Genomic DNA, 24,059 nt, shown 5'->3' with positions numbered 1-24,059 from the left:
TCAAAAGGAAAGAATATGCACCATTGTTCCTGTGTGTTCGTGTCAAGATGTTACGGCAGTTTCCCACAAATGGATACATTTCAGATACTTGTTGCAGGTTTACAAAATAAAGTACAGATTGGAGTAAAGTAGTCCATTATAAGTGAAAATTTCTCCAAAAAATCAAAGTTTTAAGATCTAATCCCTGATTTTGAGTTAATTTTCATTAACTTTTGAGTTGCATTTTAAAGGGTAACTCCACCAATTCTACACATTAAAGTGTGTTTGAGTCTTGCGGAGTACGGCTGCATATGTGAAAAAAGTAGTATAAAGCCTTTTGAGGGTCCAGAGGAAGCTGCATGCAATCTGATAAATTGCCTCCAGTAAGTTGCATTGTGGGTAATGTAGGCAGCAGGTTTTGAAAAGGAAGAAGAATGCGTTGAATGAAAAAGGTGACATCTCTGGTTCTGCTGTTTCGATTTTGATCATTTGCTTTGAAACTGTCCATAATGACTCCAACAGGAGTGCAACGCGGAGCAGTGGACTGATTTTCAAAACCTGGTGCCTACATTGCCCACAATGCAACTGAACTCATTCGTTATATTTCACTGATAATCATATGTTTTATATAAAGTATATGTAATGTAACTACAGTCTTCATGGTGGAGTATACATAGAAAGAAGTATAAAATGGTAATTCTCAAGTTAAGTACAAGTATTTTAAAACTGTACACGTGCACTACCTGATTAAATGTACCAACAGAGGCCCGGAGGCCCAGAATAGAATCAGCACCTGCTTCTACCTGGGAGGTTGGCTGCGTCATATTTTTCCTTTCACATTGCGAGTACTTCCACGTAATCGGCACACACCTTCCTGCCAGACCCTCTAGTCTTTTGTTTGTTGTTATCCTTAGAGAACTGTACCCAGGCTGCTTTAGTTAGAAGCCCTGTTGGCTTTTGTGCTTGTTGTTTTTGCAGTGAAAGAGTAATTAAACCACATTCCAGGGAGCCCTACATCCCCCACATCTGCTTTGTTTTGGTCTCCATACACTTGAGTCCAATCGTACCTGCTTGTTAAAGCTCCTGTTTTCTATTCCCACTTGCAGTATTGGCAGGTCTGAGACAGAGTGCAGGAGCTGTGTGAAAATGTGCAGCTAGAGAGTGAACACTTGTACCAACTTATAATGTAAAAATACAGCTGCCTCCTTCAGCCTACCATCCTCATTCATTCAGTGCATGTTGATTTATTGGCAGGACTTTAAAAATATTCATTATTTGTCCAAAAGAAGGAAAAAAATATCAATCAGATAAGATCAAAAGTTTGAAATTTCATAAAGATGCGACTGTTCCTTTGTAGATCTGGCATTGATTAATTCAAGACAACAATTGATTCTAGTTGATTGGCAGGCCTGGATTTATTTCCTTGATTAAATTTGGTTCTGTGGAGGAAAAATGAATCTTTTGTTGTAACAGTTTAATGAAAGCACTGTATTCTCAGTTTGATTTGTCGGTGGAAAAATATCTTTACACAGTGAAATGCGTCTGCTTCATCAGGCAGCCGAGTCATTTTCTGGGGTTTTGTTTGACAAACAGATGGTGGGACTTCTCAGGAAAATTGTTGGTATGACTATCAAATACTCATCTAAGACTGACACTGATTTATTTTTCTTTTCTTTTGACTTCCCTATGCCCCCGTCCTTTCCCACCTCCTTCTATTATCTACTTCATTATCTACATCAATCACCCTCCTTGCTATCCCACTACCCCCCCTGCATCTCTACCCCCTCCATCAGCCTCCACTCAGGTGGTTTTCTCCTTCGATGTGGGTAATGGCCCGCTGGAGGTTCGCGTGGAGTCGAGCGTCCCGCTGAACGACAACCGGTGGCACCGAGTCCGAGCCGAGCGGAACGTCAAGGAGGCGTCGCTTCGACTGGATGAGCTTCCCGCCGCCACGCAGGAGGCTCCTGCTGATGGACACTTCCACCTGCAGCTCAACAGCCAGCTGTTCATAGGTGAGGATGAGATGATCTTTTGTTTTTTTTGTTGAGCAGGGAGACAGAAATCCTCCACAGTCTGGTTGTTTTGTTGCTTTGTTGTTTTCTGTGTGAGTTTTGGCCTCATTAGTCTCAGTGCTGCTGGGTTCAAGGCTTTTTCTCAGGTCCAGTGGGACTGGAGCGGCAGTCTCTTTCTGCCTCTCCATATCTCTCAGGCACTAACTTAAAAACACACTTAGCCTTGTGTCTCATATCCTCTTCGCTCTCCAGAGAACCAGTAGTTCAGTGTTTCGGTCTCTGCAGCTCCTCAAGTCAGCAGCTTGATCACAGTGCCTCCCGGCAGGAAAAACTTCTGCAGTTCAAAAAAATAGTCGCAGGGCCAATTCAAAGACCCTCAGTGTTTGTCATCTACCAGTCTCCATCCTCCCTGCTTTTGTTCAGGCATCGCTACATTTTGTAACACATTACTGGAACAAAACTAGTTACTTGTCTCTTAAGTAATGGAATTACTTCACCAACTACTGCATAAGTACTACGTTACGAGGGAAAGTACAGCTATATTAGTTTAAGATTGGGACAAGACAATTGTCATAGCTGATCTGTAATTGTACTCATTATCACTGTGAGGGTGGAACTTATTAATACTCCCAACCACCAGAGGGCAGCAACGACTACTGTTCCTACCTGTGAGCCAAACTTATATTACACCAGGAGAAAATTGAAACCCAATTATTGGCTGTGGGCCACAAAACAAATGATTGTATTGTGTTGTCAAGATGCAAAAATACAAGGATCCTTCAACTGACTGACTTGCCGTAGAAAGTGTCAGTCTGTCCGTCATGCTCGGATTATGAATTTTTTTTAAAATAATTAATAATTCAGGATCCTACAACTTTTGACCCCGGGTCACATTGTAGGATTTGGTATAATATAACCCACATGATGTTAGATGTACATGTTTACCAAGCTCTGCCACACTAGTTAATAAATAAATAAACATCTGATGAAATAAAGTTTCTTCCATTTGTATTAGAAACATAAATCATAATGAAAATCAAGCTCAAGTTTGGGTGGTGTTGGAATTGTGTCATCTATCCGCTGCAGTCGTCCACTGTTTTCAATAAGTAATGAGCCTATTTAAACTTTAGTGACTGTGATTGAATCATTTAGATTTGAAAAAGTAATTTTGTTACATTTCTAGTTACAACCAAAAGTAGTGGGATTACAGTAATGTAACTCCAAACGCTGTGAAGTGATTACAACAAAATGGGGAACTTCACTGTTTCATGAAATAAGGACACAAAAAATTGAGTATGTCTAACTAATCAACACTTAACCACCTCGTAGATGTAAATTGCAATGAATTAACAGACAGAAGTAGAAGAAATAGACTTTGGCTTAGATGCAAAGTCATATTTCTGTAATAATATTAAAAAGTTAAGGTATCTCACACATTTCACACAGGCTTAACTGTTAATACAGAAAAGCCATTTTCACACACTTACGCAGGGGATCCAGAAGTTTAGAGGTCATTAGCCGGTAGTTCAGGATGTGATCCTACAGATTACCATCAGACTGGGATTAAATCCTCAGAGAGGAGCTAAAAAAAATCTTGTCTTTTGTGTTACTCTATTAATGTCTGCTCAGCTGCACTGGATATAAAAAGGTGCTGATTCTGAATATCTGTTCTACAGGCCTTCTAGCCCGACTGTGTAAATTCTTAATATACTGAGATCCAATCCCCGAGACAATCCTCGTCCTACAAAGTCTGAATACTCTCAAAGGAAAAGAAATATTCAGTTTCAAAGCTCTAAACTGCTGTTGGCTGAACGCCATCAGCTGCTCAGCAGTATTGAATATATAAAAGTGCTGAGTCGAGGGTTTGTGACCACTGAAAATAATCATGGTTAATAAATAAAGCACGCATCAGGGAGCAGTAATATAAAGTGTAGTGTGTGATGTGGTTTCTTGCAGTGAGGGTCTTTAAATAATCTGTAAATGAAGCTCAACCTGTAATTGATTCGTTAAGCCGCCGTGTGATTAATCATCTCTGATACGAACTTCATCAGTCCTGCAGCCATGTTTATCTTCAGCAATTCATATTCTGTGTGTGACCCCTCGCAAAAAAATCCATCATTTATTATCTGGTTTTATCATTCTGCAAATATTATGTGTGTCACTTCATATCAGTAAACACAAACTGTGGAGGGAAAACAAACCGACAAACAGTGATGAGATCGGATGAAGGCAGCGGCAGCAGCAGGGAAACAGAGGTGGATATTGATTGGCTGAGTGTGTTTAGCTGATAATCCGCTCTGAGGTCACCAACAGCCGCAACCCGTGTATGTTTACCTCTGAATTATCAGTACAGTTCGCTGGTATGAGTCTGATGTATTTATATGTGTTGTAACGGCGTTATTTCCCAGAATAGTTTGGTAATAGATGTTTAATCTTCATCAGTATAAAAACAGCAACATTTATAATCTGTTTCCTGTTAAAGTGACCTTGAGAAAGTCATGTAGGGGAGTTGGCTGTTTTCATGAAATGTAAATGTACACAAGTACACAATATATTGATAAATAAGCAATACTAACAGCTCAGTTTGTGTAATCATGAGCCACAGCACGGCTGTATGAGCTGTGTGCATCTTATTCGTGAGCTGTAATCCTGCCTCCGATAAATTCATGTGGAAAAATGTTTACTTTTGTTTGCATTTCTAATCCATGTATGCATTTTTGAATAGATATACTATGTTACCATATGCACATTCACGAGACCACCACATATTTATTATTCAGTCGTCTTAGTTGTATGAATAAATAAGGCAGTGTTGTCCTCTGTGAATTCATAAGTATTTACGAGCCTTAATTATTCCTTGTACAGATTTATAAGGCAGTGAGTTACATAGTTTAGATTAATAACCCGTTTTATAGCCGTGCATGGATTTATAAACCATAGGATTGCTTTTCCAGTGTCGTCACTGCCCTGATATGTGCAGGTGTAAAATATCCACACGCAGCAGTTTCAATTGGAGGAGTTTTGCATTCATTGCGAGCAGCATTTCACATTACTTGTTGTATTGCCTGGTTCGGAAAGATAAGCCGTAGTTTATTGGCGCTGCATTGGCCTCAGTGTCAGCTGGTATGTTGAGATATTTTTGCTCTGCATACTGCGAGTTGTGCCCGAAGACACAGTTATTCCATTTAGTTTTAAAGAAAACCTGCTGTTATTGGACGGGTTCAGGGTTCAAGGTGATTTAATTGTCGTTATTCCGCACAGAGCTGCATGACGAAATGAAAGTTTGTTACTCCTTCACAATAAGCAAACGTAGAACATATACACAGGTATTCAGGCTATAAAACATGTATACATAAAGCATGAATGCACTCAGGAAATAATTCTGTTGTTCACTTGGTCTGCATTTTCACATTAAAACATAGCAAGCATCAGTGACGTAAACACACAGTCCACTTCTCCTCATCCTGCACTGTGCAACAGCTTGATCTGAGATGTTGCAGTGAAGACAGTCTCTGACTTCCTGTTGTTTGGCCAACCTGAGTCCAATTTTGTCCATTTCATTTTCCTCTGACCGGACGTAAGCTAGGAGCAGCCTAAAGTCCCAGATGGATTAGCATCTCAACTCTTATTCCCACTCTCTTCCTTTCCTCACTGGGATGGTCCTGGTTAGATGAGACGACCACTGCACACAGCGTCTTTCGACCAAAGTTTTCTGCCCTTAATCCAAAACCTGCACATTTCTTCTCCAGTGCTGGTGAAGTTACATCTGCCACAGGCAACGAAGCCAAACAACATAAAAGGTAGCTAAATTTGAAGGAGCTACCTTAATGTGCTGCCATGGCAATACAAACCTTGATATTGGGCCGTATTGTTGTGTAGCTCCTCTGATGGTCTGGTATTTTTACCTGACTTTGAACTTTCAGTGCAAAGCTGGGAGGAGGAGTACACGTGAATTGGAAGGTCATTCAAGACTTTCTGGTTTCAGAGAATTTTCCTTTTATCTGATTATATTGCTGTGAACTGACTGTTAGTCAGACAAAACAAGCAATTTGAAAAACGTTTCGAAGGGTCCTTCAACTTTGCAGTATATTGTGGAGCAGATGATTAATTAACTGATAGTAAGACAGAGTCTGAAATCACTTTTGCAGCTCTGTGACACTGTACTTGGGCACGGTGATGCTTTGCGCTAAATGCTAACACCGACTCATAATGACAGTGCTAACAAGCTGAGACTAAGCACGTATAATGTTCAGCACATTAACATGCTAATATTGGCAAACTGAGAAAAGTACCTGGTACCAAAAGTGAGTGAAGTTGAAACGAGGCTGAGGTTCTGCTCAGCTTGATTGGAGCGTCTTATGTTTTGTAGTGAACTCTTGATGATGACGGCTTTAGATGAACTTTAATGATGATTCAAAAATAAAAATGAGTTGCAGCCTTAATGTCCTCTCTGGTCATTAATTGTGTCTGGTCTGTGTTTCCGCTGTATAATAGCTTTCTTAAACTCTCTCTGCTCCAAAGCTTTCTCCTGCCGACTCCCCAGTCTTGAGTTCATCCTCTCTTCACGTTGCTTTCTGAGCCCGCGGGTCGAGGTCCGTTGTGTTTTGAGCTGCACACTTTGCCTTTGATGATGTTTTTGATCTCAATTTCACTAATTGTTTTTCCATTCGCTCTCGTACTGTTTGCTTCATCAGCATGCTCTCACAGTAGGACCTCGAGTAGAGAGGCTGTAATCGTCTTGTTAGAGCGGAGGTTGTATAGGAGGTTGAAATTCCCACTGATCCTGAAGGTCTCACTGATAGCTCAGCTCGTTTGGTCAGAGGTGGAGTTTATCTGCCTTTGGCTTCTTTGATCTTTGCTTTAATCATTACTGCACAGATCCCTCATTATACTTTTTTATAAATGATCTTACCTCTCCCGACGTGGTTCCTCTGAGAACTTTGGTCTTGAATTCATCGTCCTTGTCTGAGCTGAAGCGGTACCGCTGGATGAAACGGTCACTAGTCATGCATTTCTACACAACATCATGCCGGAGCAGCAGTCCATCAGTGGTTGTTTTGTTGGTGAAAACAATTTTCAGACTTTTTGATAAGTAACAGCCAAATTTCATTACCCACGGTAATTACTTTATTGTTTTAACTTTGCCTTTTCAACATTGGAAACCTGCTGTCTCTCCCTAACCCAATCGCCAGAATAAATGTTAGCCAAGTAGGTTTCTGCAAAACCATAAATAAGTTCAAGCTGTAAGTTTCTTTATGTTGAAACTTTACGTATGTTTAGGTTTAATTTTCTCTTGTCACAACACTGAGTTATGGTTAGGTTTAGGCTCAGAAACAACCTGTGCTTAGGAAAACACCATGGTTTGGCTTAAATTCCCTCTTTTGTTTGCCAAATGTACTGAGGTCTCCTTCAACGCACCTGCTTCTGTCGCCACAAACACAGCTGGAAATGTCCCAAGCCTCCGTAGAAAAATCTCCGGTAGTGTCATGGTTGTCATTGTTTGTATTGTTTTGTATCAAACCCATCAATTTTACCTTCTACATTTTTATATATACCTAAACATAGATCATTGAAAATGCACTATGAGGATTTTGAATCATTTTCTTCCATCCGTTTCAATAAAACTGCCTCTCTAATCTTCCTGCTCCAAATCCCACTCCGATATCTGATATTTGTCAGGAAATACATCAAGTTCACAACATGTTTTGTTCAGACACTTAAGATTATTCATTGTAAATGAATCCCAGTAGGACAGAACACACAGCTTCTGTTATATTGTAACTCTGAGCTTAAATAAAGTATTCTTCTCATTGTGACATTTCTCACAAACTCTGCACTGTTGTTGCTTTTGTGAAGTCTACCCAGTTCTGTGATTTACAGCATTTACAGAGCGCATAGAGAGGGAATAAGCAGAGCTCGGTGATTTACTGATGTGAAAAGCTGCTCCTGCTGCTGCTGAACAGTCGGAAGTTGTCAGCTTTGAAAGCCGAGAGCAAAGTGCCGGCACATCTGAACTCTGAGGACAAAAACAATTTCAATCCCTGATCTTTGCAGAAATGTGTTGAATGCATTTTCTTCCTACTTAAGCCATTTGTTGAAATATTGTAAACCCAGCATTGTTCACATCCATGTTTACTTGCTAGCACTCTTATTTTCCAACTGCCTTTGTTGGCTCCTTTCTTTTTCTTACCACAACCAGCTGTCATTGAGTATAATACTGTTTTGTTAGATTGTAACCTTGGTTCAGAGGGTTACAATTCAGAGACTCACTCACAAAAGCACTTTTGTGAAACCTATGTGAGAAATTAGCAGTTCTGTATCCGTGCATAGTGAGGGACGAAGCAGAGCTCGGTGATTTAATGGGTTTGAAAAGCTGATGGTGCTGCCGAATAGCAGGAAGTTGACAGCTGAGAGCAAAGTGCCGGCACGTCTGAACCCCGAGGACAAAAGCGATGTCAATCCCTGATCTGTGTAGAAATGACAGGTCACTCGTGCTGTGCCATTTCATATAAGCGCTCAGTATACGTATGTGCAAAAGGTGGACATGTATTCTTGATATTGTTTCACTGTCCTCAGGTATGTAGCTGTTGTAAAAAATCTGACGAATTGCACTGGAGGTGGAGATGGTGCAAGGAAAGGTGATGGAGCGTAAGAAAATCCTTTCTGCTGCACACAGAAAGCCGACACCATGACCAGACGCACGGTCTGACAGTAACTCAGCGAGGCATTCAGCAGTTAGAATGATGCTGCACGGACAGACCGTGAGACAGCTGATGAAAGTTATGCCCCCGATTCAGTTTTCCACCTCCAGCTTGTTGCCTCATTGCCGTTTCATCGTTGTGTCATTTTATTAGGAGAGCGTTGACAGTCAGAAGCTCGTGGGGGAGCAGAGGCGACATGTGGATTCACTGTAGATGACAGGAGGAGGAGAAATGAACAACTGGAGAGAAAGAAAACATACAGACTTGTCGACACACAAATTAATATTTGCTCCATCTTTGTTCAGGGTGTGCTGGCTTTGATTCCTTCAGGCTTTGACGCTGATTGCATCAGTTTTGTGATAGCCTATTAGCGACACAGAAGACAAACTTGTGATGTAAAAATAATAAACGCCATGCAATGTTTATACGTTTGCAGGAGGCACAGCGTCCAGGCAGAAGGGCTTCCGGGGCTGCATTCGCTCTCTGCAGCTGAACGGCGTCACCCTGGACCTGGAGGAGAGGGCGAGGATCACGCCCGGCGTCAGACCCGGCTGCCCGGGTCACTGCAGCAGCTACGGCTCGTTCTGCCAGAACCGGGGCCGCTGTGTGGAGAGAGTCAACGGCTTCCACTGTGACTGCGGCCTGTCGGCATACACTGGAGTCTTCTGCAATACAGGTAACACATACAGACCGTAGAGGGGGAGGCGAGTCATACTGTCAGCTAGTGTCTTTATGTTGGAGCAGGTGTCCTTTGCCTGGAGAATCTTCTCACTGGAGGTTATTTTGAGGTTTTACAAACGTGTATGTCTTCATGCACATTCATGATACACTGAAGAGCAAAGTTTTGATTGTATCTTTAAGTTCTGAGTAGAAAATTCTCAAGGTCTTTATGAAAGTGAAGCCATTAAAAGGGTTTATTCTATCATTTCTTTGTTCTTTTGCTCAAACAACATCGATAGTGACACTTGTGTCGGGCTTGTGATTCCTTCAGCAGGAGAATGGAAGAGCAGGAAATTGTCTGAGCAGAGTCCTTCACTCTGCAGATGAACCCTGAACATCTCTGTCTAATAAGCCGTTTAATGCATTATGGGCAGTCGTTTCTGTTTGACTGTAATAGGATATGTTATCATAATGTCCTTTACAAAACTCAAAGGCTGGAAAATACAAATGAAAAAAAAAAAAAAACAGGAGATAAGAAGAAGAGATGGTTCAGAGCGTCTGTGTGTGGGTGTTTCTCTGCAGCTTTTTAAAGGTTAAGAATCTGTATATCGTTCCAGTGAACCTTTTACTGCACTAAACACTCAACAGGAAGTACTTAGCTACCATGTGGCATCAAAGGTTTCATGCAAATAGTGTCCGTTTGATGTGTTGGAGTCTATTTTAGTAATCCGTTTGATGTTTAATTCATTGCCCTTATGGTGCGTCATCACATTTAACTTCATGTCTTAGTTCAATAACTAAGAGGACTCTCTTTGCCCCCAGATCCTCTACTGGGATCTGCTGCACTTATCTGCATCTACGTCAGCAGGCTGGGAGGTATAGCTGTGTTTCAAGTCCGGGAACAGAGCTGAACCTATCAAACATTGTTTTCTGTAATAAGTACACAGGGTTTGTACAGCCTCGCATGGCAATCTCAGAGTTGTTTAGATGCTTAAAATATCCTATCGAGCTAAATTACCCTGAGCAATTCATCATGTGATTGAAAGTGAAAAAGTTATTGTAAATATATGAATTGTTCTCTGCCGGGGAGACAATTATTCTCCTCCTGGTATTATTGAACACTTATTCAACGGGAGGAAAAACAAAAAGGGATGCTGCAAATTGAAATAAATGGTGTTCATGCAGGATAAAGAGTCGATTCATTCCACTTCCAAGAAATCCATCAGTGAAACTAAACTAAAGTAATTAACGGCGGCAAATTACTTCGCTGCTATTCGAGCAGCAGCATTTTTAATCTTACTGAGCTTTTGTTCTGAAACTATTTCTGAAATTTAGAATAGCAAAGACAATATTATGAACACTTAAAGGGCAATTCCAAATTGTATACATGGTGTGTTTGCAGCTGAGTCCTACTTTATATTTGAGAAAAGTAGTATACTCTAGAGGAAGCTGTATGCAAACTGATAAATTGCCGTCAGTGATGTCACTCAGTGGGTATGTTGCATTGTGGGTAATGTAGGCACCAGGTTTTGAAAAGGAAGAAGAATGTGTGGAATAACAAAGGTGATATCTTCGGTTCTGCTGTATTGATTTTGATCGTTTGTTTTAAACTGTCCCTCATGAGTCTAACAGTGTTACAGGAGTGCGATGCTTGGGCCTACGTTACCCACAATGCAACTTAGCCCATGAGTGAACATCGCTGGAGGCAATTTATCAGAATACATGCAGCTTCATCTGGAGACACAAAGGCTTTATAGTACTTGTTTTCACATATGCAGTCATACTCCCCGAGCCTTGTTAATACACTTCATTATGTAAAATTGGTGGGGTCGAATCCATAGGCAAACTCCAAACAAATAGGGGGCAGCATACCCCCAGAGTAACCTATAACTGCTGCTCACTGTAGCTGCCGTTAGCTAGTTAGCTCAGTTAACCGTGCAGCTAGCGGTCACATTAGCCGACTCTGCCGGGACTGGGAGCTCGGAGCACCGGGGAAGTATAGGTGTTTTTTACTATCAGTAATAGTCCATCTCATTTATTAAAATTCAATGGCAGTGACTCATTCTCTGAAAACATCAAATTTAAAACCTTTTGATCCTTTAAAGATAAACGGAGGCATTTTTTTTGTAGTCTGCAGGAATCAATTAAATTGAAGCCGCTTTTTGAGTCAGAGTTATGTTTGATGTTTGTTTCTCCGGTGTGGCCTCATTGTTTTTCAAAGAGCACTGTGTTCCATCTTTGAAATGTTCCTTCCTGTTCCTAAGATAAGCAAATAAAAACCCACTATCACCTCTCTGTGGCCGTCTCTCTTCCTCCAGAGGTGTCGGCCAGCTTCAAGTCGGGGACCTCCGTCAGCTACACCTTCAAGGAGCCGTACGAGCTGAGCAGGAACAGCAGCGCTCTGCCGTCCTCCATCTACTCGGACACGACGCTGAGAGGAGAGAACGTCTCCCTGAGCTTCAGGACCAACCAGAGTCCGGCTGTGCTGTTCTACGTCAGCTCCTACTACAGAGAGCACCTGGCCCTGCTCATCAACAAGCACGGTGAGGAGGCTTTTATTTTGAAGGAGTTTGTTTGTTAGGCTAATGAAAAGCAGCGTATAAACATCTTTTCATGTTCATCTCCTTTCATTTGCAGTCTTATTTCACCCTCTTTATCGCCTTTTTTCTAAATTCTTACTCATCCCATCCCTCAGCTACATTTTTCTCTTCTCAATCTTGGTTCTTTCTCTTTATTTTTTAATATTATTCCGTCCACATCCTCAGATCTGAAATCAAAAGTCGTGTCAAGACTTTTTCCTTTATGACGCCTCCCTCTCTCAACTTCTTTTCAATTACTTTCTCTCCTCCCGGCCTCTCATCTCACCCCTCCTCCCCTCTTCATCCCTGTCATCTTCTCCTGATATCGACCTCTCCTCCTCTCCTTCCTCCTCTCTCCTCCTCCTCCGCCTCCTCCTCCTCCTCCGCTGTGCTCTGCAGCTTTACCAGATCTATCAGGATCTGTCAGATCTTTCCTCTCTCTGGTTTCACCCCGTCAGCCTCTGTTGCCTTTTAATCCGTCCAGCCTGGCCGGCTATTATGTTTTGTCTCAGGCTGGAGAAAAAATAGTCTTCGCTGGTCTTATCACTGAGACCTGATGGGGAATTAAAGTTCGGTGGGCTGCTAATGGGCGGCAGGTCGGTGTGCTGCTGAATAAAACAGCCGAAAACTTGCTGATGTGTTTTATCAACTTTTGTATGAAATAATTATGTTGTGAATATTTGGCTTTTAAGAGTAGTAGGAGGCACTTTGAATTTAAAATGACATTTTCTGCATCCAGGAGTCCAATAAAAATCGGCACTTTGCAGCTAGATTAGGTGTAAATGGATTTTCTGCTGTTAATGAGTCAGAGAAAGCTGATGGACAGCAGGGCATTAAGGTTTTCATGCTGACCGTGGAGTCGTCAGGTAAATGCACTTGTGCTGAAGTGTCCAATTAAATCCCTGAGAGCTTTTCTCTTGTTAGGCTCATTTCTTCTTCTTTTTTTTCACCCTCTGCTGGAGTAAAACCTCCTCAGCCAAAACACAGCAATTCTCTGTCAATCACTTAAGGCCTTTTTTTCCAAGAATACATCACTCATTATCAGAAACAACAGCTACATAGACGAGCTCTCAGAGCAAATAATGATTCCTTCCTGGGGAATACAGCTTTGTAATAAAAAGAACATGAAATATTCTTTATGGGAGTAATTACTACCCCTAAAAAGTAAAATAAATGTTAATATGTATGCATTTGAAGGACAAGGCATAGTTTAAATCTTAAAAGCCCAAATACACCACAGGGCCTTTTATTAAATCTGCTCTTAATCCTCCCAATATTAGTCAAATTAATTAGATTTGGGGTGGTGTCATTGATAGGGAATTAGCAGCTAATCCTCTTAATATGGAAAGCTTTATTGACTCAGATACTCATCATTCAGATTAATCACTGAGGTGAAAAATACATCCTTAAAAAAAAGGATAAGATTAGAAAAGACGACCCGGATGTTTACATCGGGAGAAAAGTTTAAATTGGAAAAACTTTGTGCGTGTTTGTCTGCGTGTGTGAAGATAAGCTGGAGGTGAGATACAAGCTGGACGGCGGCAGAGACGCTGAAGTGTTGAGAAGCAGAGTGAGGAGCCTGGCCAACGGACAGCTGCACACCGTCACCATCAGGAGACTGTCGGACTCTGTGTCTCTGCAGGTAACAACACACATGCACCGTATACTTATTTACTCTATTTTCTGACCTGTTAGACTCCTCCTGATACTTTCAAAGTAAAAGCCAAATATAGTTTGCAGGGTTTCCATCGTGCTGTCACTGTACAGGCTTTAAATAAACTTTGGGCAGCTGTGGCACATGAGGAAGAGCCGGCCATCCAATGATTAAAGGGTTGATGGTTCAATCCGCTCCTCCTAATGTCCACATGTCAAGGTGTCCTTCGGCAAGATACTGAACCCCAAACTGCTTCAGATAGTCAGGGCAACACCCTGCATCATAGTGTGTGAGAATAAGCAGCAAAAACCTTGTACAAGCACTATATGAATGTAGTATTTCCATTTTCAAAAAGACATGATCCTCCAGACCGGAGTGGGTTTGTCAGAAATGGTAATCTCTTTTACTCTTGCAATCTCAAGTTCTCAGAAAAGGTGAAATCAACTAGAGATAAGAGAGCAGACTCAGTTTCAGGAGTGCATTTACACTCTCATGCGCCTGTAACTAACTCCGCTCCATAAAATCTGGCTTTAAAAGGTTTTTGTGGCGTACTCCTTCATCCGGTCTGCCACCTCGTCTTGCATGGGTGGCAGCTGTAGTCAGTTTGAGTTGATGTCAGTTGAAATATATTCCAACACTTTCCACCCAGTTTATAGCGAAAAAATAACCACAAGTTTTTCATCCATGTACTCAGTATCTGCTCTGCTCCAGAAGGTTGCAAAATGCACGTCTTCCTTTTGTCACCAACACAGCCGGCTCTTAATGTTCTGGCATAGATTTCCATTGTCAGTGACATAATTCCAAGATAGACGCAGCGAATGTTATATGATTTGTAATATCAGTGCACAGTGGAGCACGGGTTGCTGACTTGGACCTACAAAGCACCGCTAGTGACCAGGCAATGCTGCAGTGGTCCATTTTATTTGATGTTTTGATTAAAAGTGTGAAGTTGTGAACCAATTGCAGGCGTCCATGCTTTTATATCCTATCCAATAAAGAGCAAACGGCATTGTGACTGCAGGATTGCCACAGTAACGCAAGAGAAATCACCACAGTTCAGATTTTTGTGCTTTCTGTGTCGTTGTAGCCAGGTTAACTTAGATCACTGAACTATACATGGTCTCTTTCCATTAGTTATCTTCACCTGCTGTGACAACAAGGACTTAAAAGTCAAACATTTGTGTGACCATTTGTCTCAAATGCCACTTAAAAATATTTGTTTTCCCTCTTTTGAGATAATTAGTTGTCTGCTGTCACTAAAGACGGTACAGAAATGTAGCTAATGATCTGCCAGACACACTTGGTACATCAGGTGTGGGTGTAATTCAAATCAGTACGAGGCAGAGAACAAACAGGGTCCTTTAATGCAGTCCTGCCTGCGTTGTTCCTCTCGATAATAAAGGCCCAGCGATGACAGCGGGGACAAACTTCACATTAGAAGCGCTTCGGATGAAAAATGAGTCATCCTAATCGTATGTGGATCTACTGAATGTCTTATCTTGTTAACAACAGCCCCGGATGATATATGAGGTTAACTTCATCTAACCAGCAGACAGCAGCCTGAATGTCTGTATAATTATCATCACCCTGAGATGAAATACAAGGTGACCTCGTCTTGCATGGGTGCAGCCTCCTGATTCACCGTGTTGTGAGGCTCCAGTGAAATATGAGCTGCATCTCATCGTGCCAGTTTCCATCACCTTGAATCATTATATCTTTAACAACATACTCCGGGGACATCAGGTGAACCTCGATGAGAGTTTCGGCATGCTGTTTCCTGATGGCCAGCAGCCTACAGACTCCACGCTAGTCTCACAGGTGGACAGGATCATGTCCTCCTCCCTGAGCAGATGTCCCCGTTGAAAAATGACTCACCGAAGCCTGGCTGACTCTGGGCTACCAAAACACTGCGTCCTCTGTTTTTGTAATGTTATCAGAGTGTCCGATGTCTTTACTCCAGGGGCTTCCTGTTGATCTCACAGCGTGCTCCAGTTAGTCGACCGTGTTCAGAGACACACTCCAGGGTATAATTTGTGGAAACTAAAATAAATAATATTAATTTAAAGCAAAGAGAAATTTACCTGGAGCTTTTCTTTCAGTATCAGCAAAAGAGGACTGCTACCGCTTTATATACCCGTTCATAGGCGTGTGTGTGACGGTTTATTTAATAGTAGAGATCCATGTTTAAAAAGGAAACCTTTTATTTGGTCCTAACAAATGTGCATTCAACCCACTTATTCCACTTTTTGAAATTCATTACAAACTGTGGTTCTCCTACAAACTGTGTGTTACACTCAAAAGTGAAACGGTCGGCTTTAGGTGCACGTCGCCTCGGTCACTGCTGTGTTTTGATTTACGAAGCCATTCTTGGCAAACTCCCCCATTTACTTATCTTGTCTTTTAAACTTGAAATGTGGAAATCACAGTCTTTGTTCTCTCGACGTTTTGTGATTTGAAGTCCGAACTTAAACTTCAGAATATTGTGCCGCTGAACAGCTTTAAAACAGGTTGTCTGTGTGCAAATGTTTCATGATTATTTCCGGGTGTACTGAAACTCTCTTGCTGCCATTCTTGGCCAGGTCTCCCTTTTAAAAAAGATAAGACAACCTGGTAAAATGAAGGCTTAATAAAATGCTACAGAGCCAAAGACGTGTGAGTGTGTTTCACAGCACTAAATATCACATTTGTAATAAGATTTAAAGAATAGACTTACTGTATTTCTACAGGAGTTTCAAGTCAAATGGTGCCTCAATTTAAAATTCCAATTAAAAAGTAAAATCAGGTAAAGTTAAATATCAGACTAAAATGAAGTATCTCTTCAAGCATTGGTATTAAAGAGTCTTTAAATGCTCAAGTTTAGTTTTACACTTCTGTTTCGACTCCGACTGCCTTCTCTCTCCACAACCTCACGGTGAGACTGTCTGTTGAGAAGCCCTCATTAAAATTATCTCCAGTCGAGAGTTTTACCGCGAGTGACAATGTTTATCACTGAAAGTATGGACTCGTGTCTCCCACTGAGCCGCTGAGATGAAACATCAAGGGGAAGCTGAACACCGTTCTAAAAATATGACTTTATATAAAAACGGAGATCACGACAGGTTTTGACTTCTAAATAATGAAAAATGTCACAGGAGTCAGACTTACCCAGTCATTTAAAAGTTGCTGCTTTTATTTAAATTGTCTAGTGAGGCAACAAAAAAGTTTTGCCCGCAATTAATGAGACAAATGTTGTCTGTTGCAGATCGACCAAAATCCCAGGGAAGACTTCAACCTGACGTCTGACGGAGAGTTCAACGCCATCAAGTCGCTGGTGCTGGGCAAAGTGCACGGTAAGTGAGGAGACTTAAACTGAAAGCAGAAACGAGGCCAGCAGCTCTGAGATGTTTAGCCTCATCCGACACTTTGCTGCATTTATTCCTGTAGAGCAAGAGAGTACATGCTGTTAGTACTAAAATGAAAATATAAATCACTTTATCAAGCTGAGTGCCCAGAAGTGCAGAGTCAAGTTTCAAACAGAAAAACTACCTCAGCAGATGGTGAAGATGTATTTAGCCACATGATGTATAAGTTTTTGTGTTGTACTTGAAACTGAGGCTCACGTCCAGAACATCATGTGAGCAAGTTTAGAGTTGATGCTAATGTTGATACTGTTGCATGTAGTATGCATACAAGAGAGCCTTGTCCTCACCGCAGCGGCCCAGGGCTCGAATCCGACCTGCGGCCCTTTGCTGCATGCCATCCCCCCTCTCTCATCCCAATTTCCAGAAATGTTCACTGTGGCTGCTAAGCTCAGAGCGTTAGCATGAACACCGTATGAAGTGGGCGCACGGGCTCAACCATACCTCAAAAATATAAATAATGTCTTTTCAATTTAATTTGGGATCTTGGGGCTTCTGGAGACTTGGATCCTGCTGGATGAGCTGTATGGAGACAATTTATCGATTTTTTAAAATGTTTTGTGAACTATGAAACCCAAACTTCCATCTTCAAGGGGGTGAGAGTTACTAAATTTTCATTTTTGGGGGAACTTATCCTTTAAGTTACATTTTAAACTTCTAGCGAGCTGTGTTTTATGGGAGTATGGGTAAGGTTACACTGTTACAAATGTATAATCTTGGTTATTCAGTACATTTGATTTATTGTTCAGGGAGTCAGACTGTTTGGTCAAAGCTCTCCGCCTCCTCAGTCCTGTTACCGAGGTGAACAGGAGTCCATTTAATTGATGCTTTACTGCAAATTGTTGCCAAACCAGGTTGTTTTAGTGCCATGCTTTATCCATTTAACTGTGTAGTCCTGGACAGGGACCTGTAACAGAGCTGGGGCGAGACAGTAATTGGCTCCGTCATGGCTCCATCAGAGAGGGACTGAGATGTAAGCTGTTAATAACACGAGGGGCTGAGAGGCTTCAGGCTGCCGTCACAGCTCTCTGATAAGACGAGGACACAGAAACTGCTCCGTCAATTTAAAAAGGAAACACACTGGCTAGTAGTGAGACATGAGTCAGCTATTTAAAATGGCTTTCATCAGTTCTAGCAAGTGATGGCAAGTAGGAAAATGATGACAGGGTCTTTAATTTCTGGCGTTTAGTAGTTTCCCGTTTTAAGTGGCTCTTTATTAGAATCTAACAGAGTGCAGTTTTAGGACTCATGCAGCAGTTTTTTGTTGTTATGCCTTGTTCGAGTGCTCAGCATCGCAGTTATTCTCTATTTTATGTGAAGCCTTCAACCAACCTCAAAATAATTTCATTGCATTCCACACAAGTCAAGGACTATTTTTCTTTTGATTAAATTCAGAGGCCTTTGGTTGTCTCAGGCTGATTGATGCTACAGAGGCTTTCATTTTAAAATCAGTGCTCAAAAACAGCAATTACAGGCATTTCACGCACAAAATTGATCAAAACTAGTTGTTTTCAAAACAAAAAGGTTTTAGCCTTCAAAGATCCAAATCTGTTAAAGCATAAAAGCAGCTACATTTCATAATGAAACTGAATAAATCTTCATTTTATGTGAGGCAGACACTACATGTGATGGAGTAACTCGTACTAATTCTCTCAGGATGTTTTGTCGTTGTGGATGTAAAGCTGCAGTGTGGTGTAACTGGGCTCAGTGTGTTTTAACCCCGTCATGTCAGGATGTGACCGGTCCTCCCCTCTGTCAAACCAGAGGAGGCAGAGAGTCAGATCAGGATCAGAAAAGCAGCAGGAAAGTGGATTTTCTGTCGTTTTCCTGCCAACCCTGTCATCCATCAGCCTAACTAATGGACCCGGAAGGAATACAGAGAGACGGAGGAGGAGGGGGAGGTGATGGAGTAACGAGTGTTTCGGCTGAGAGGAGCTTACAGGCGGCTGTAATGTTTCCTGCCGCTCTCATCAACATGCAGATGTGTTGTGGTAAAAAACCACAGTCACCTCTCGGTTATTGATGCAGCTGTTTACAGCGGTGATGTCAGCGCTCGCAGCTGCTGTTTACACGGCCGTGAACGAGTGCATTGTGAGTAATGAAGGGAGTTTAGTCTATAAAGTGAACAGACAGAGGTGAGAGTGCGCATCTGTCTCGAGGAGTGATAGATGCAGACAGGAAGCGGAGACATTGACAGTCTGTCTGCTGTGCTGAAGCTGCCGAGTGTCTGCTGCCTGTTTGGCTTTCTGATTGGATGCTGATGAGAATCATGGATCCTGACGTGATGTCAGCTTGTCTCCTGCTGCTGCTGCTTTCAGTGGAGTAAACAAACCAGGTACCTACAATGGATGAACAGTATTGTACTCAGCATAATGAATGACTGACATGTTTACAGAGGCCTAATCAGATCAGGTCAATGTACTGCTGCCGAATGTTCTCCTAATGAGGGATAAGAGGGAGAATCAGTAATGCACAACAGTTGTGTATTGAGTTAAGGTGAGGCAGAGGTGATGGGGGGGGTCATCAATTAGAAAGATCACACTGTTTCCCAAAAGACTACAGACTCAGAGTTTCTTGAGCAAGTCACGATTAAGGGAACTCTGCCAAGGTGAATGTGAGGTGGAACATTTCTGTCAGTCTCTTCATTGTGTAGACGATAATCAGATGTCACTGCATCCGCTGGCAAACCATGTGTCATTCTGCTTTTTCCATTTTAGTATAGGTCAGTTCCATTTACACTTTATAAAATAGGATATAAATACAAGTCCTACATTGCCACTGTGCAGAGAATGAAATGTGAGCAGCAATCCCTAAAATGCACTCATATAATGCGAGCAATTACAGGTAATCCACACCAATTACATTAAATATATCTGATATTTGCAGAGACAAGCGAGTAAGATTTAATAAGAGGTTATACATCACAACTGGTTTAATGGTTGTATCATGCTGAGATGAACCTTCTAAACGTGAATAGCAGAGGAAAGTGTGTGTGACTTAGATATTTATCTTTCTCTCCATCACTGTCTTCCTACAGCGTCTGATGATTTGGATCCAGACTTGGCCAGGCTGGGGTCTCTGGGTTTCACCGGCTGTCTGTCGGTGGTCAGCTTTAACTCCATCAGCCCTCTGAAAGCTGCTCTGCTCCACCCGGACACCAGCCCCGTCATCATCACCGGGCCGTTAGCTCAGTCCAACTGCGGCTCCTCGGCTTCAGCCAATCCCTACGCAGAAGAGAACACACACCACCTGTCAGGTAGGAGAGGGAGGGAGTTGGTTGGGTCTTCAGCAATGGATGACATCATTTAACTGTGTTTTATAGAGATATAGAGTCTGGAGATATTTTCTAATTTTGTAATTGTGTTCAAATTTCATGAAAAGACCAAAACACACAATGAACTGATCAACTAACAAGTGTCGCCAAAACAAGACACAGCGGATTCCTTTGTGCAACAGAGCCCCATTGTTGTCTAAATACTGTTCAAAACACTGTTGCAGTGGGCGACATGTTCCTTTATTACCATGAAATCACACTTACGCTGTCCAAAAAAACTCACTAGAACACCAAATGTTTAATAATCTGCCACCGAAAATAGTCCAACAAATGCTTTTTGCATTTGTTTGGGTCACATTTGTTATAAATGACAGCGCCCAACTGTTTTAGAAAAGTAATGAGCCTCTGTAAAAATGAAACTACATATTTGTGAGCAGTTTTAAAAGATTTACTTTGTCAGTATGAACGAACAGGACTGAGAGCTGCAGCTTCCCAGCATTGGCCTTTTCATGGTATTTGTTGAAGTAGACGAATAAGAAGTAGTTGTAGAAGAAGTAGTAGAAGACATAGAAGTAGAAGTAGAAGTAGAAGAAGACGAAGACGAAGACGAAGACGAAGACGAAGAAGAAGAAGCCACAGTCAGTGCAGCCGACAGTGACACAGTGGTGCAGTGTTGTTGCCAGATAGGAAGTCATTAAAGTATCTTTGGTTAACTTGTCAGGCTTGCAGCTCTTATTATGTAGCATGACAGGCTACACTGCTCAACTCATTCAGACTTATTACGGCGTTTGCTGCTGCCAACACTGTGTGTCGTTGCTCCATTTGCACACGAATGGCTGAAGTGTAGTTGAACAAAGAGTCCACCTGACCGTGTGAGCGGTCAGGAGCCAACAAAACAGCTTTTACAGTCGTCATGGACAACACAATAGCCTAAAATGATAAAACAGGAACAGATGTTGAGAATCCCCTGTAGTTAACGGCTCTACAACACTTTCCAATATGACAAGCATCCATTTTCTAAGTCTGATCTAAAATAAAGTTCTCTCCTGTGTTTATGACTTAAGAAAAGATGAATAAAAGGATAATGTAAGTTCTTAAATCTTTTTGTTTTTACCTGTCAAACAGGTGGAAAAATCTCCTTTCCCTAAAAATGTATGATTCTGAATTAATATGTTTAAAGATTTGTTTTTTCTCGGTAAGATTTCTGACAGTTCAAGCTTCGAACATGGTTTGTGAGCCAGTAGTATAACCATGAAAACAGTGTGGGGGCCCAGCATACTACACTGCTCTCACGTTTGCTAGCTAATGTTAGCAACGTTAACGTTTGCTCGTGCAACAAACGGGCAACCGGTTGAGGAGGCAGATGATTGGAACAGCAGTGGTGTTGTGACGTGAATGGAGTGGAAGGGACGAGACGGATGCTTAAATCATATTTCCCCTCCGTTTGTGTCTGTCTGCTGTGGTGTTTAATCTACGTACTGTAGAGTAACATCTCCTGTCTTCTCTCCATTTCTTTGGGACAAAACCGCATGAAAGCTTCTTTTCCAGCTCATTAATCACATACAGTACCCTCCTTGTTTTTTTTGTGATCAGTGCTGAAATGAATTTGGACCACAGAGGGAAAGCTTCCTCTGGGATTTCGGTCCTCTGGGCTCGTTCTCACCCACGCTGTGATGCTTTATTAGATTAATTTGGAGAGCTGGTGTAGTATTCCCCATCTACTCTGAGTGATGTTCTGATCTTGTCTTTTTCTGATCTGATATGTTTAATTTTCGTCAATTATCCTTTTATTTTCTATTATTCCCCCCTCTTTTTCCACATGTTGCCATGTTTCTTGGTGCTCTTCGGGTTTTTCACTTTTGGTTTTTAATCATCTTTTCCTCCCCTCTTCTTTCTTCCTCTTCTCCACCACTTTCCTCTTTCTTTCTCTGCTGTAGACCGGTCTGGTTCAGTGGGTTCAGGTCAACCTTTAGTCAATGCCATCAGGACTGACTCTGCTCTGATTGGAGGTACTGAACCTTTTCACCCTGTTGCACTTTCCTGAATAGAAATGTCTCATCTTGTTTTAGCAGGATCTTTATTTTTTGGTACAACTTTTGACAATCATTCTCAAGCCAATCCTCCTGATTTCCATCTATCAAATATCAACATTAAATGTATTTTGTGTGGATGTTTTGAGCTGATAAAGGTCTAAAAGATTCCACATCACCTTTTGCTCAAGTTGCGGACAGATGTTGAGCTCCAAGAAAGAGTAAAGTGATGTGCCAGACAAGAGTCCATTTAAAACTCATTTAAAACTTTGTTGCTCTGCCAGCACAGATTGATTCAAAGTGAAGACTGAAAAGGTTCAATCTATAATCGTGTGGATAGAAAAGGGTGAGACACAGAAAAGTCATTTAAAACTGTCCATTAAACCGGCCTGACTCTGTCTCGGCGCACAAAAGGGCAGCTCACCTAATTACACCAGCGCAGGAATGGCTTGCTGATGGGAAAACTTTTTTTGCTGTTATCTTAAAAAGCACAGTCTTTTTTTAATGTAATGTTGTATTAAATTGATTTCAGATGTATTTTGGAATTCCAATTAAAATGAAAGCTGCCCTCATATTTCCCAAATGTGCTCAACAGAGCAGAAAAGCCTGATAGATTCAAGATTTAAGACGGAGTGTAATGCACTTGAAAGTTAGATTAGCGAGACTGGCAGTACAATGTGAAAAAAGCATTTTTTTGTTCTGATTTGGCAGTCGTTCCTTTAGAAGATTCATGTATATTGAAACTTGAAGGATAATTATCCGATATAACAGCCTTTTACATCTTTAAATTCCTCCTTCCCTGCAGGTCTCATAGCAGTGGTGATCTTTGTGATCGTGACTGGCCTGGCGATAACTGCCAGATTCCTCTACCGGAGAAAAGAGACGTACCGAAACCAGGAAGTGAAGGGAGTCAATCAGGACGACAGCCCGGATTTCCCTTTCAACAACCAGGCCGACCCCCAGAACGCCTCCAGTGAAAACCCAAAGGAGTATTTCATTTAACCGGAGGTCCTGCATCCTGATGAACTGGTGGGTTTTTGGAGAGGAGGGTGTCCTGGCGTCCCGTCAGGCCTCAGGACTTTACTCTGCACTCAGAGCCACTCAGAGACTTCGCTGGCTGAAGTGGCTCCACAGCATGTGGAGGCAAATAAGAACAATTCACGCAGTGTTGTCTTTCTGTTGCTTTACTATACATTGTGAATATACTGATACGAACAGGCAACAGTGTTTGGACTGTATGAGATGTTGATATCCTTGTTACGACTGTAAATATTCAAAAATGTTTAATTAATGTCTTTGTAACAATCTCTGGCTAACGTCACTTTGTCATATTGAAATGTTGGAAGTAATGGAGTATTTTTAAAAAGGTGGATCAGTGGGGAAGAAGTGAAGCTATGCCCTCTTGTGGTCGGGTGTCTCTTGGAGAGAGATGGGTGCTTATATGCAGAGACAGCAGGGAACTAGAAATAACCAGGATGTTGTTTTATATCTCAGTCAGCAGACGTTTGGTTGTGATGATTTAATTTCTCCCACCTTGCTCAAAGTCACCCTCCAACCCTCCAGGGATACTTTACGACGTCTTCTACGTCTAAAAACCATCACACCTTAAACACCTCTTATTGAAGGTTTAAGCTTTCACTTTGAAACATGGCGTGTGGGGAAATAACTTCAGTAAAGATATGAACTTGAGAATTTGCTTTCATCGTTTATCCAAATTTATCATTTTAGCTGCGGGTTTACGTATCACCACCTCTAAAGTTGATTCAGCAGAC

General features: G+C 41.7%; 1 protein-coding gene across 1 annotated transcript in view; it reads left to right on the top strand.

Annotated features, from left to right (window-relative positions):
• LOC141016701 (contactin-associated protein-like 4) overlaps window positions 1-23,289 on the top strand; it is a 55,973-nt gene extending 32,684 nt beyond the window's left edge. Inside the window, exons 16-23 of the mRNA XM_073491219.1 lie at window positions 1,773-1,991; window positions 9,129-9,368; window positions 11,671-11,895; window positions 13,440-13,573; window positions 16,827-16,914; window positions 20,021-20,239; window positions 22,195-22,266; window positions 23,093-23,289. Of these exons, the coding sequence (XP_073347320.1) occupies window positions 1,773-1,991; window positions 9,129-9,368; window positions 11,671-11,895; window positions 13,440-13,573; window positions 16,827-16,914; window positions 20,021-20,239; window positions 22,195-22,266; window positions 23,093-23,289 (1,394 nt within the window). The remainder of the gene's footprint in view (window positions 1-1,772; window positions 1,992-9,128; window positions 9,369-11,670; window positions 11,896-13,439; window positions 13,574-16,826; window positions 16,915-20,020; window positions 20,240-22,194; window positions 22,267-23,092) is intronic.
• Window positions 23,290-24,059: the final 770 nt, after the last annotated feature.

The sequence above is a fragment of the Pagrus major genome, chromosome 21, assembly GCF_040436345.1.
Source record: "Pagrus major chromosome 21, Pma_NU_1.0".
Taxonomy (NCBI): Eukaryota; Metazoa; Chordata; class Actinopteri; order Spariformes; family Sparidae; genus Pagrus; species Pagrus major.
Note: the sequence above shows the minus strand (reverse complement) of the source record. Positions and strands in the feature narration are given on the sequence as shown.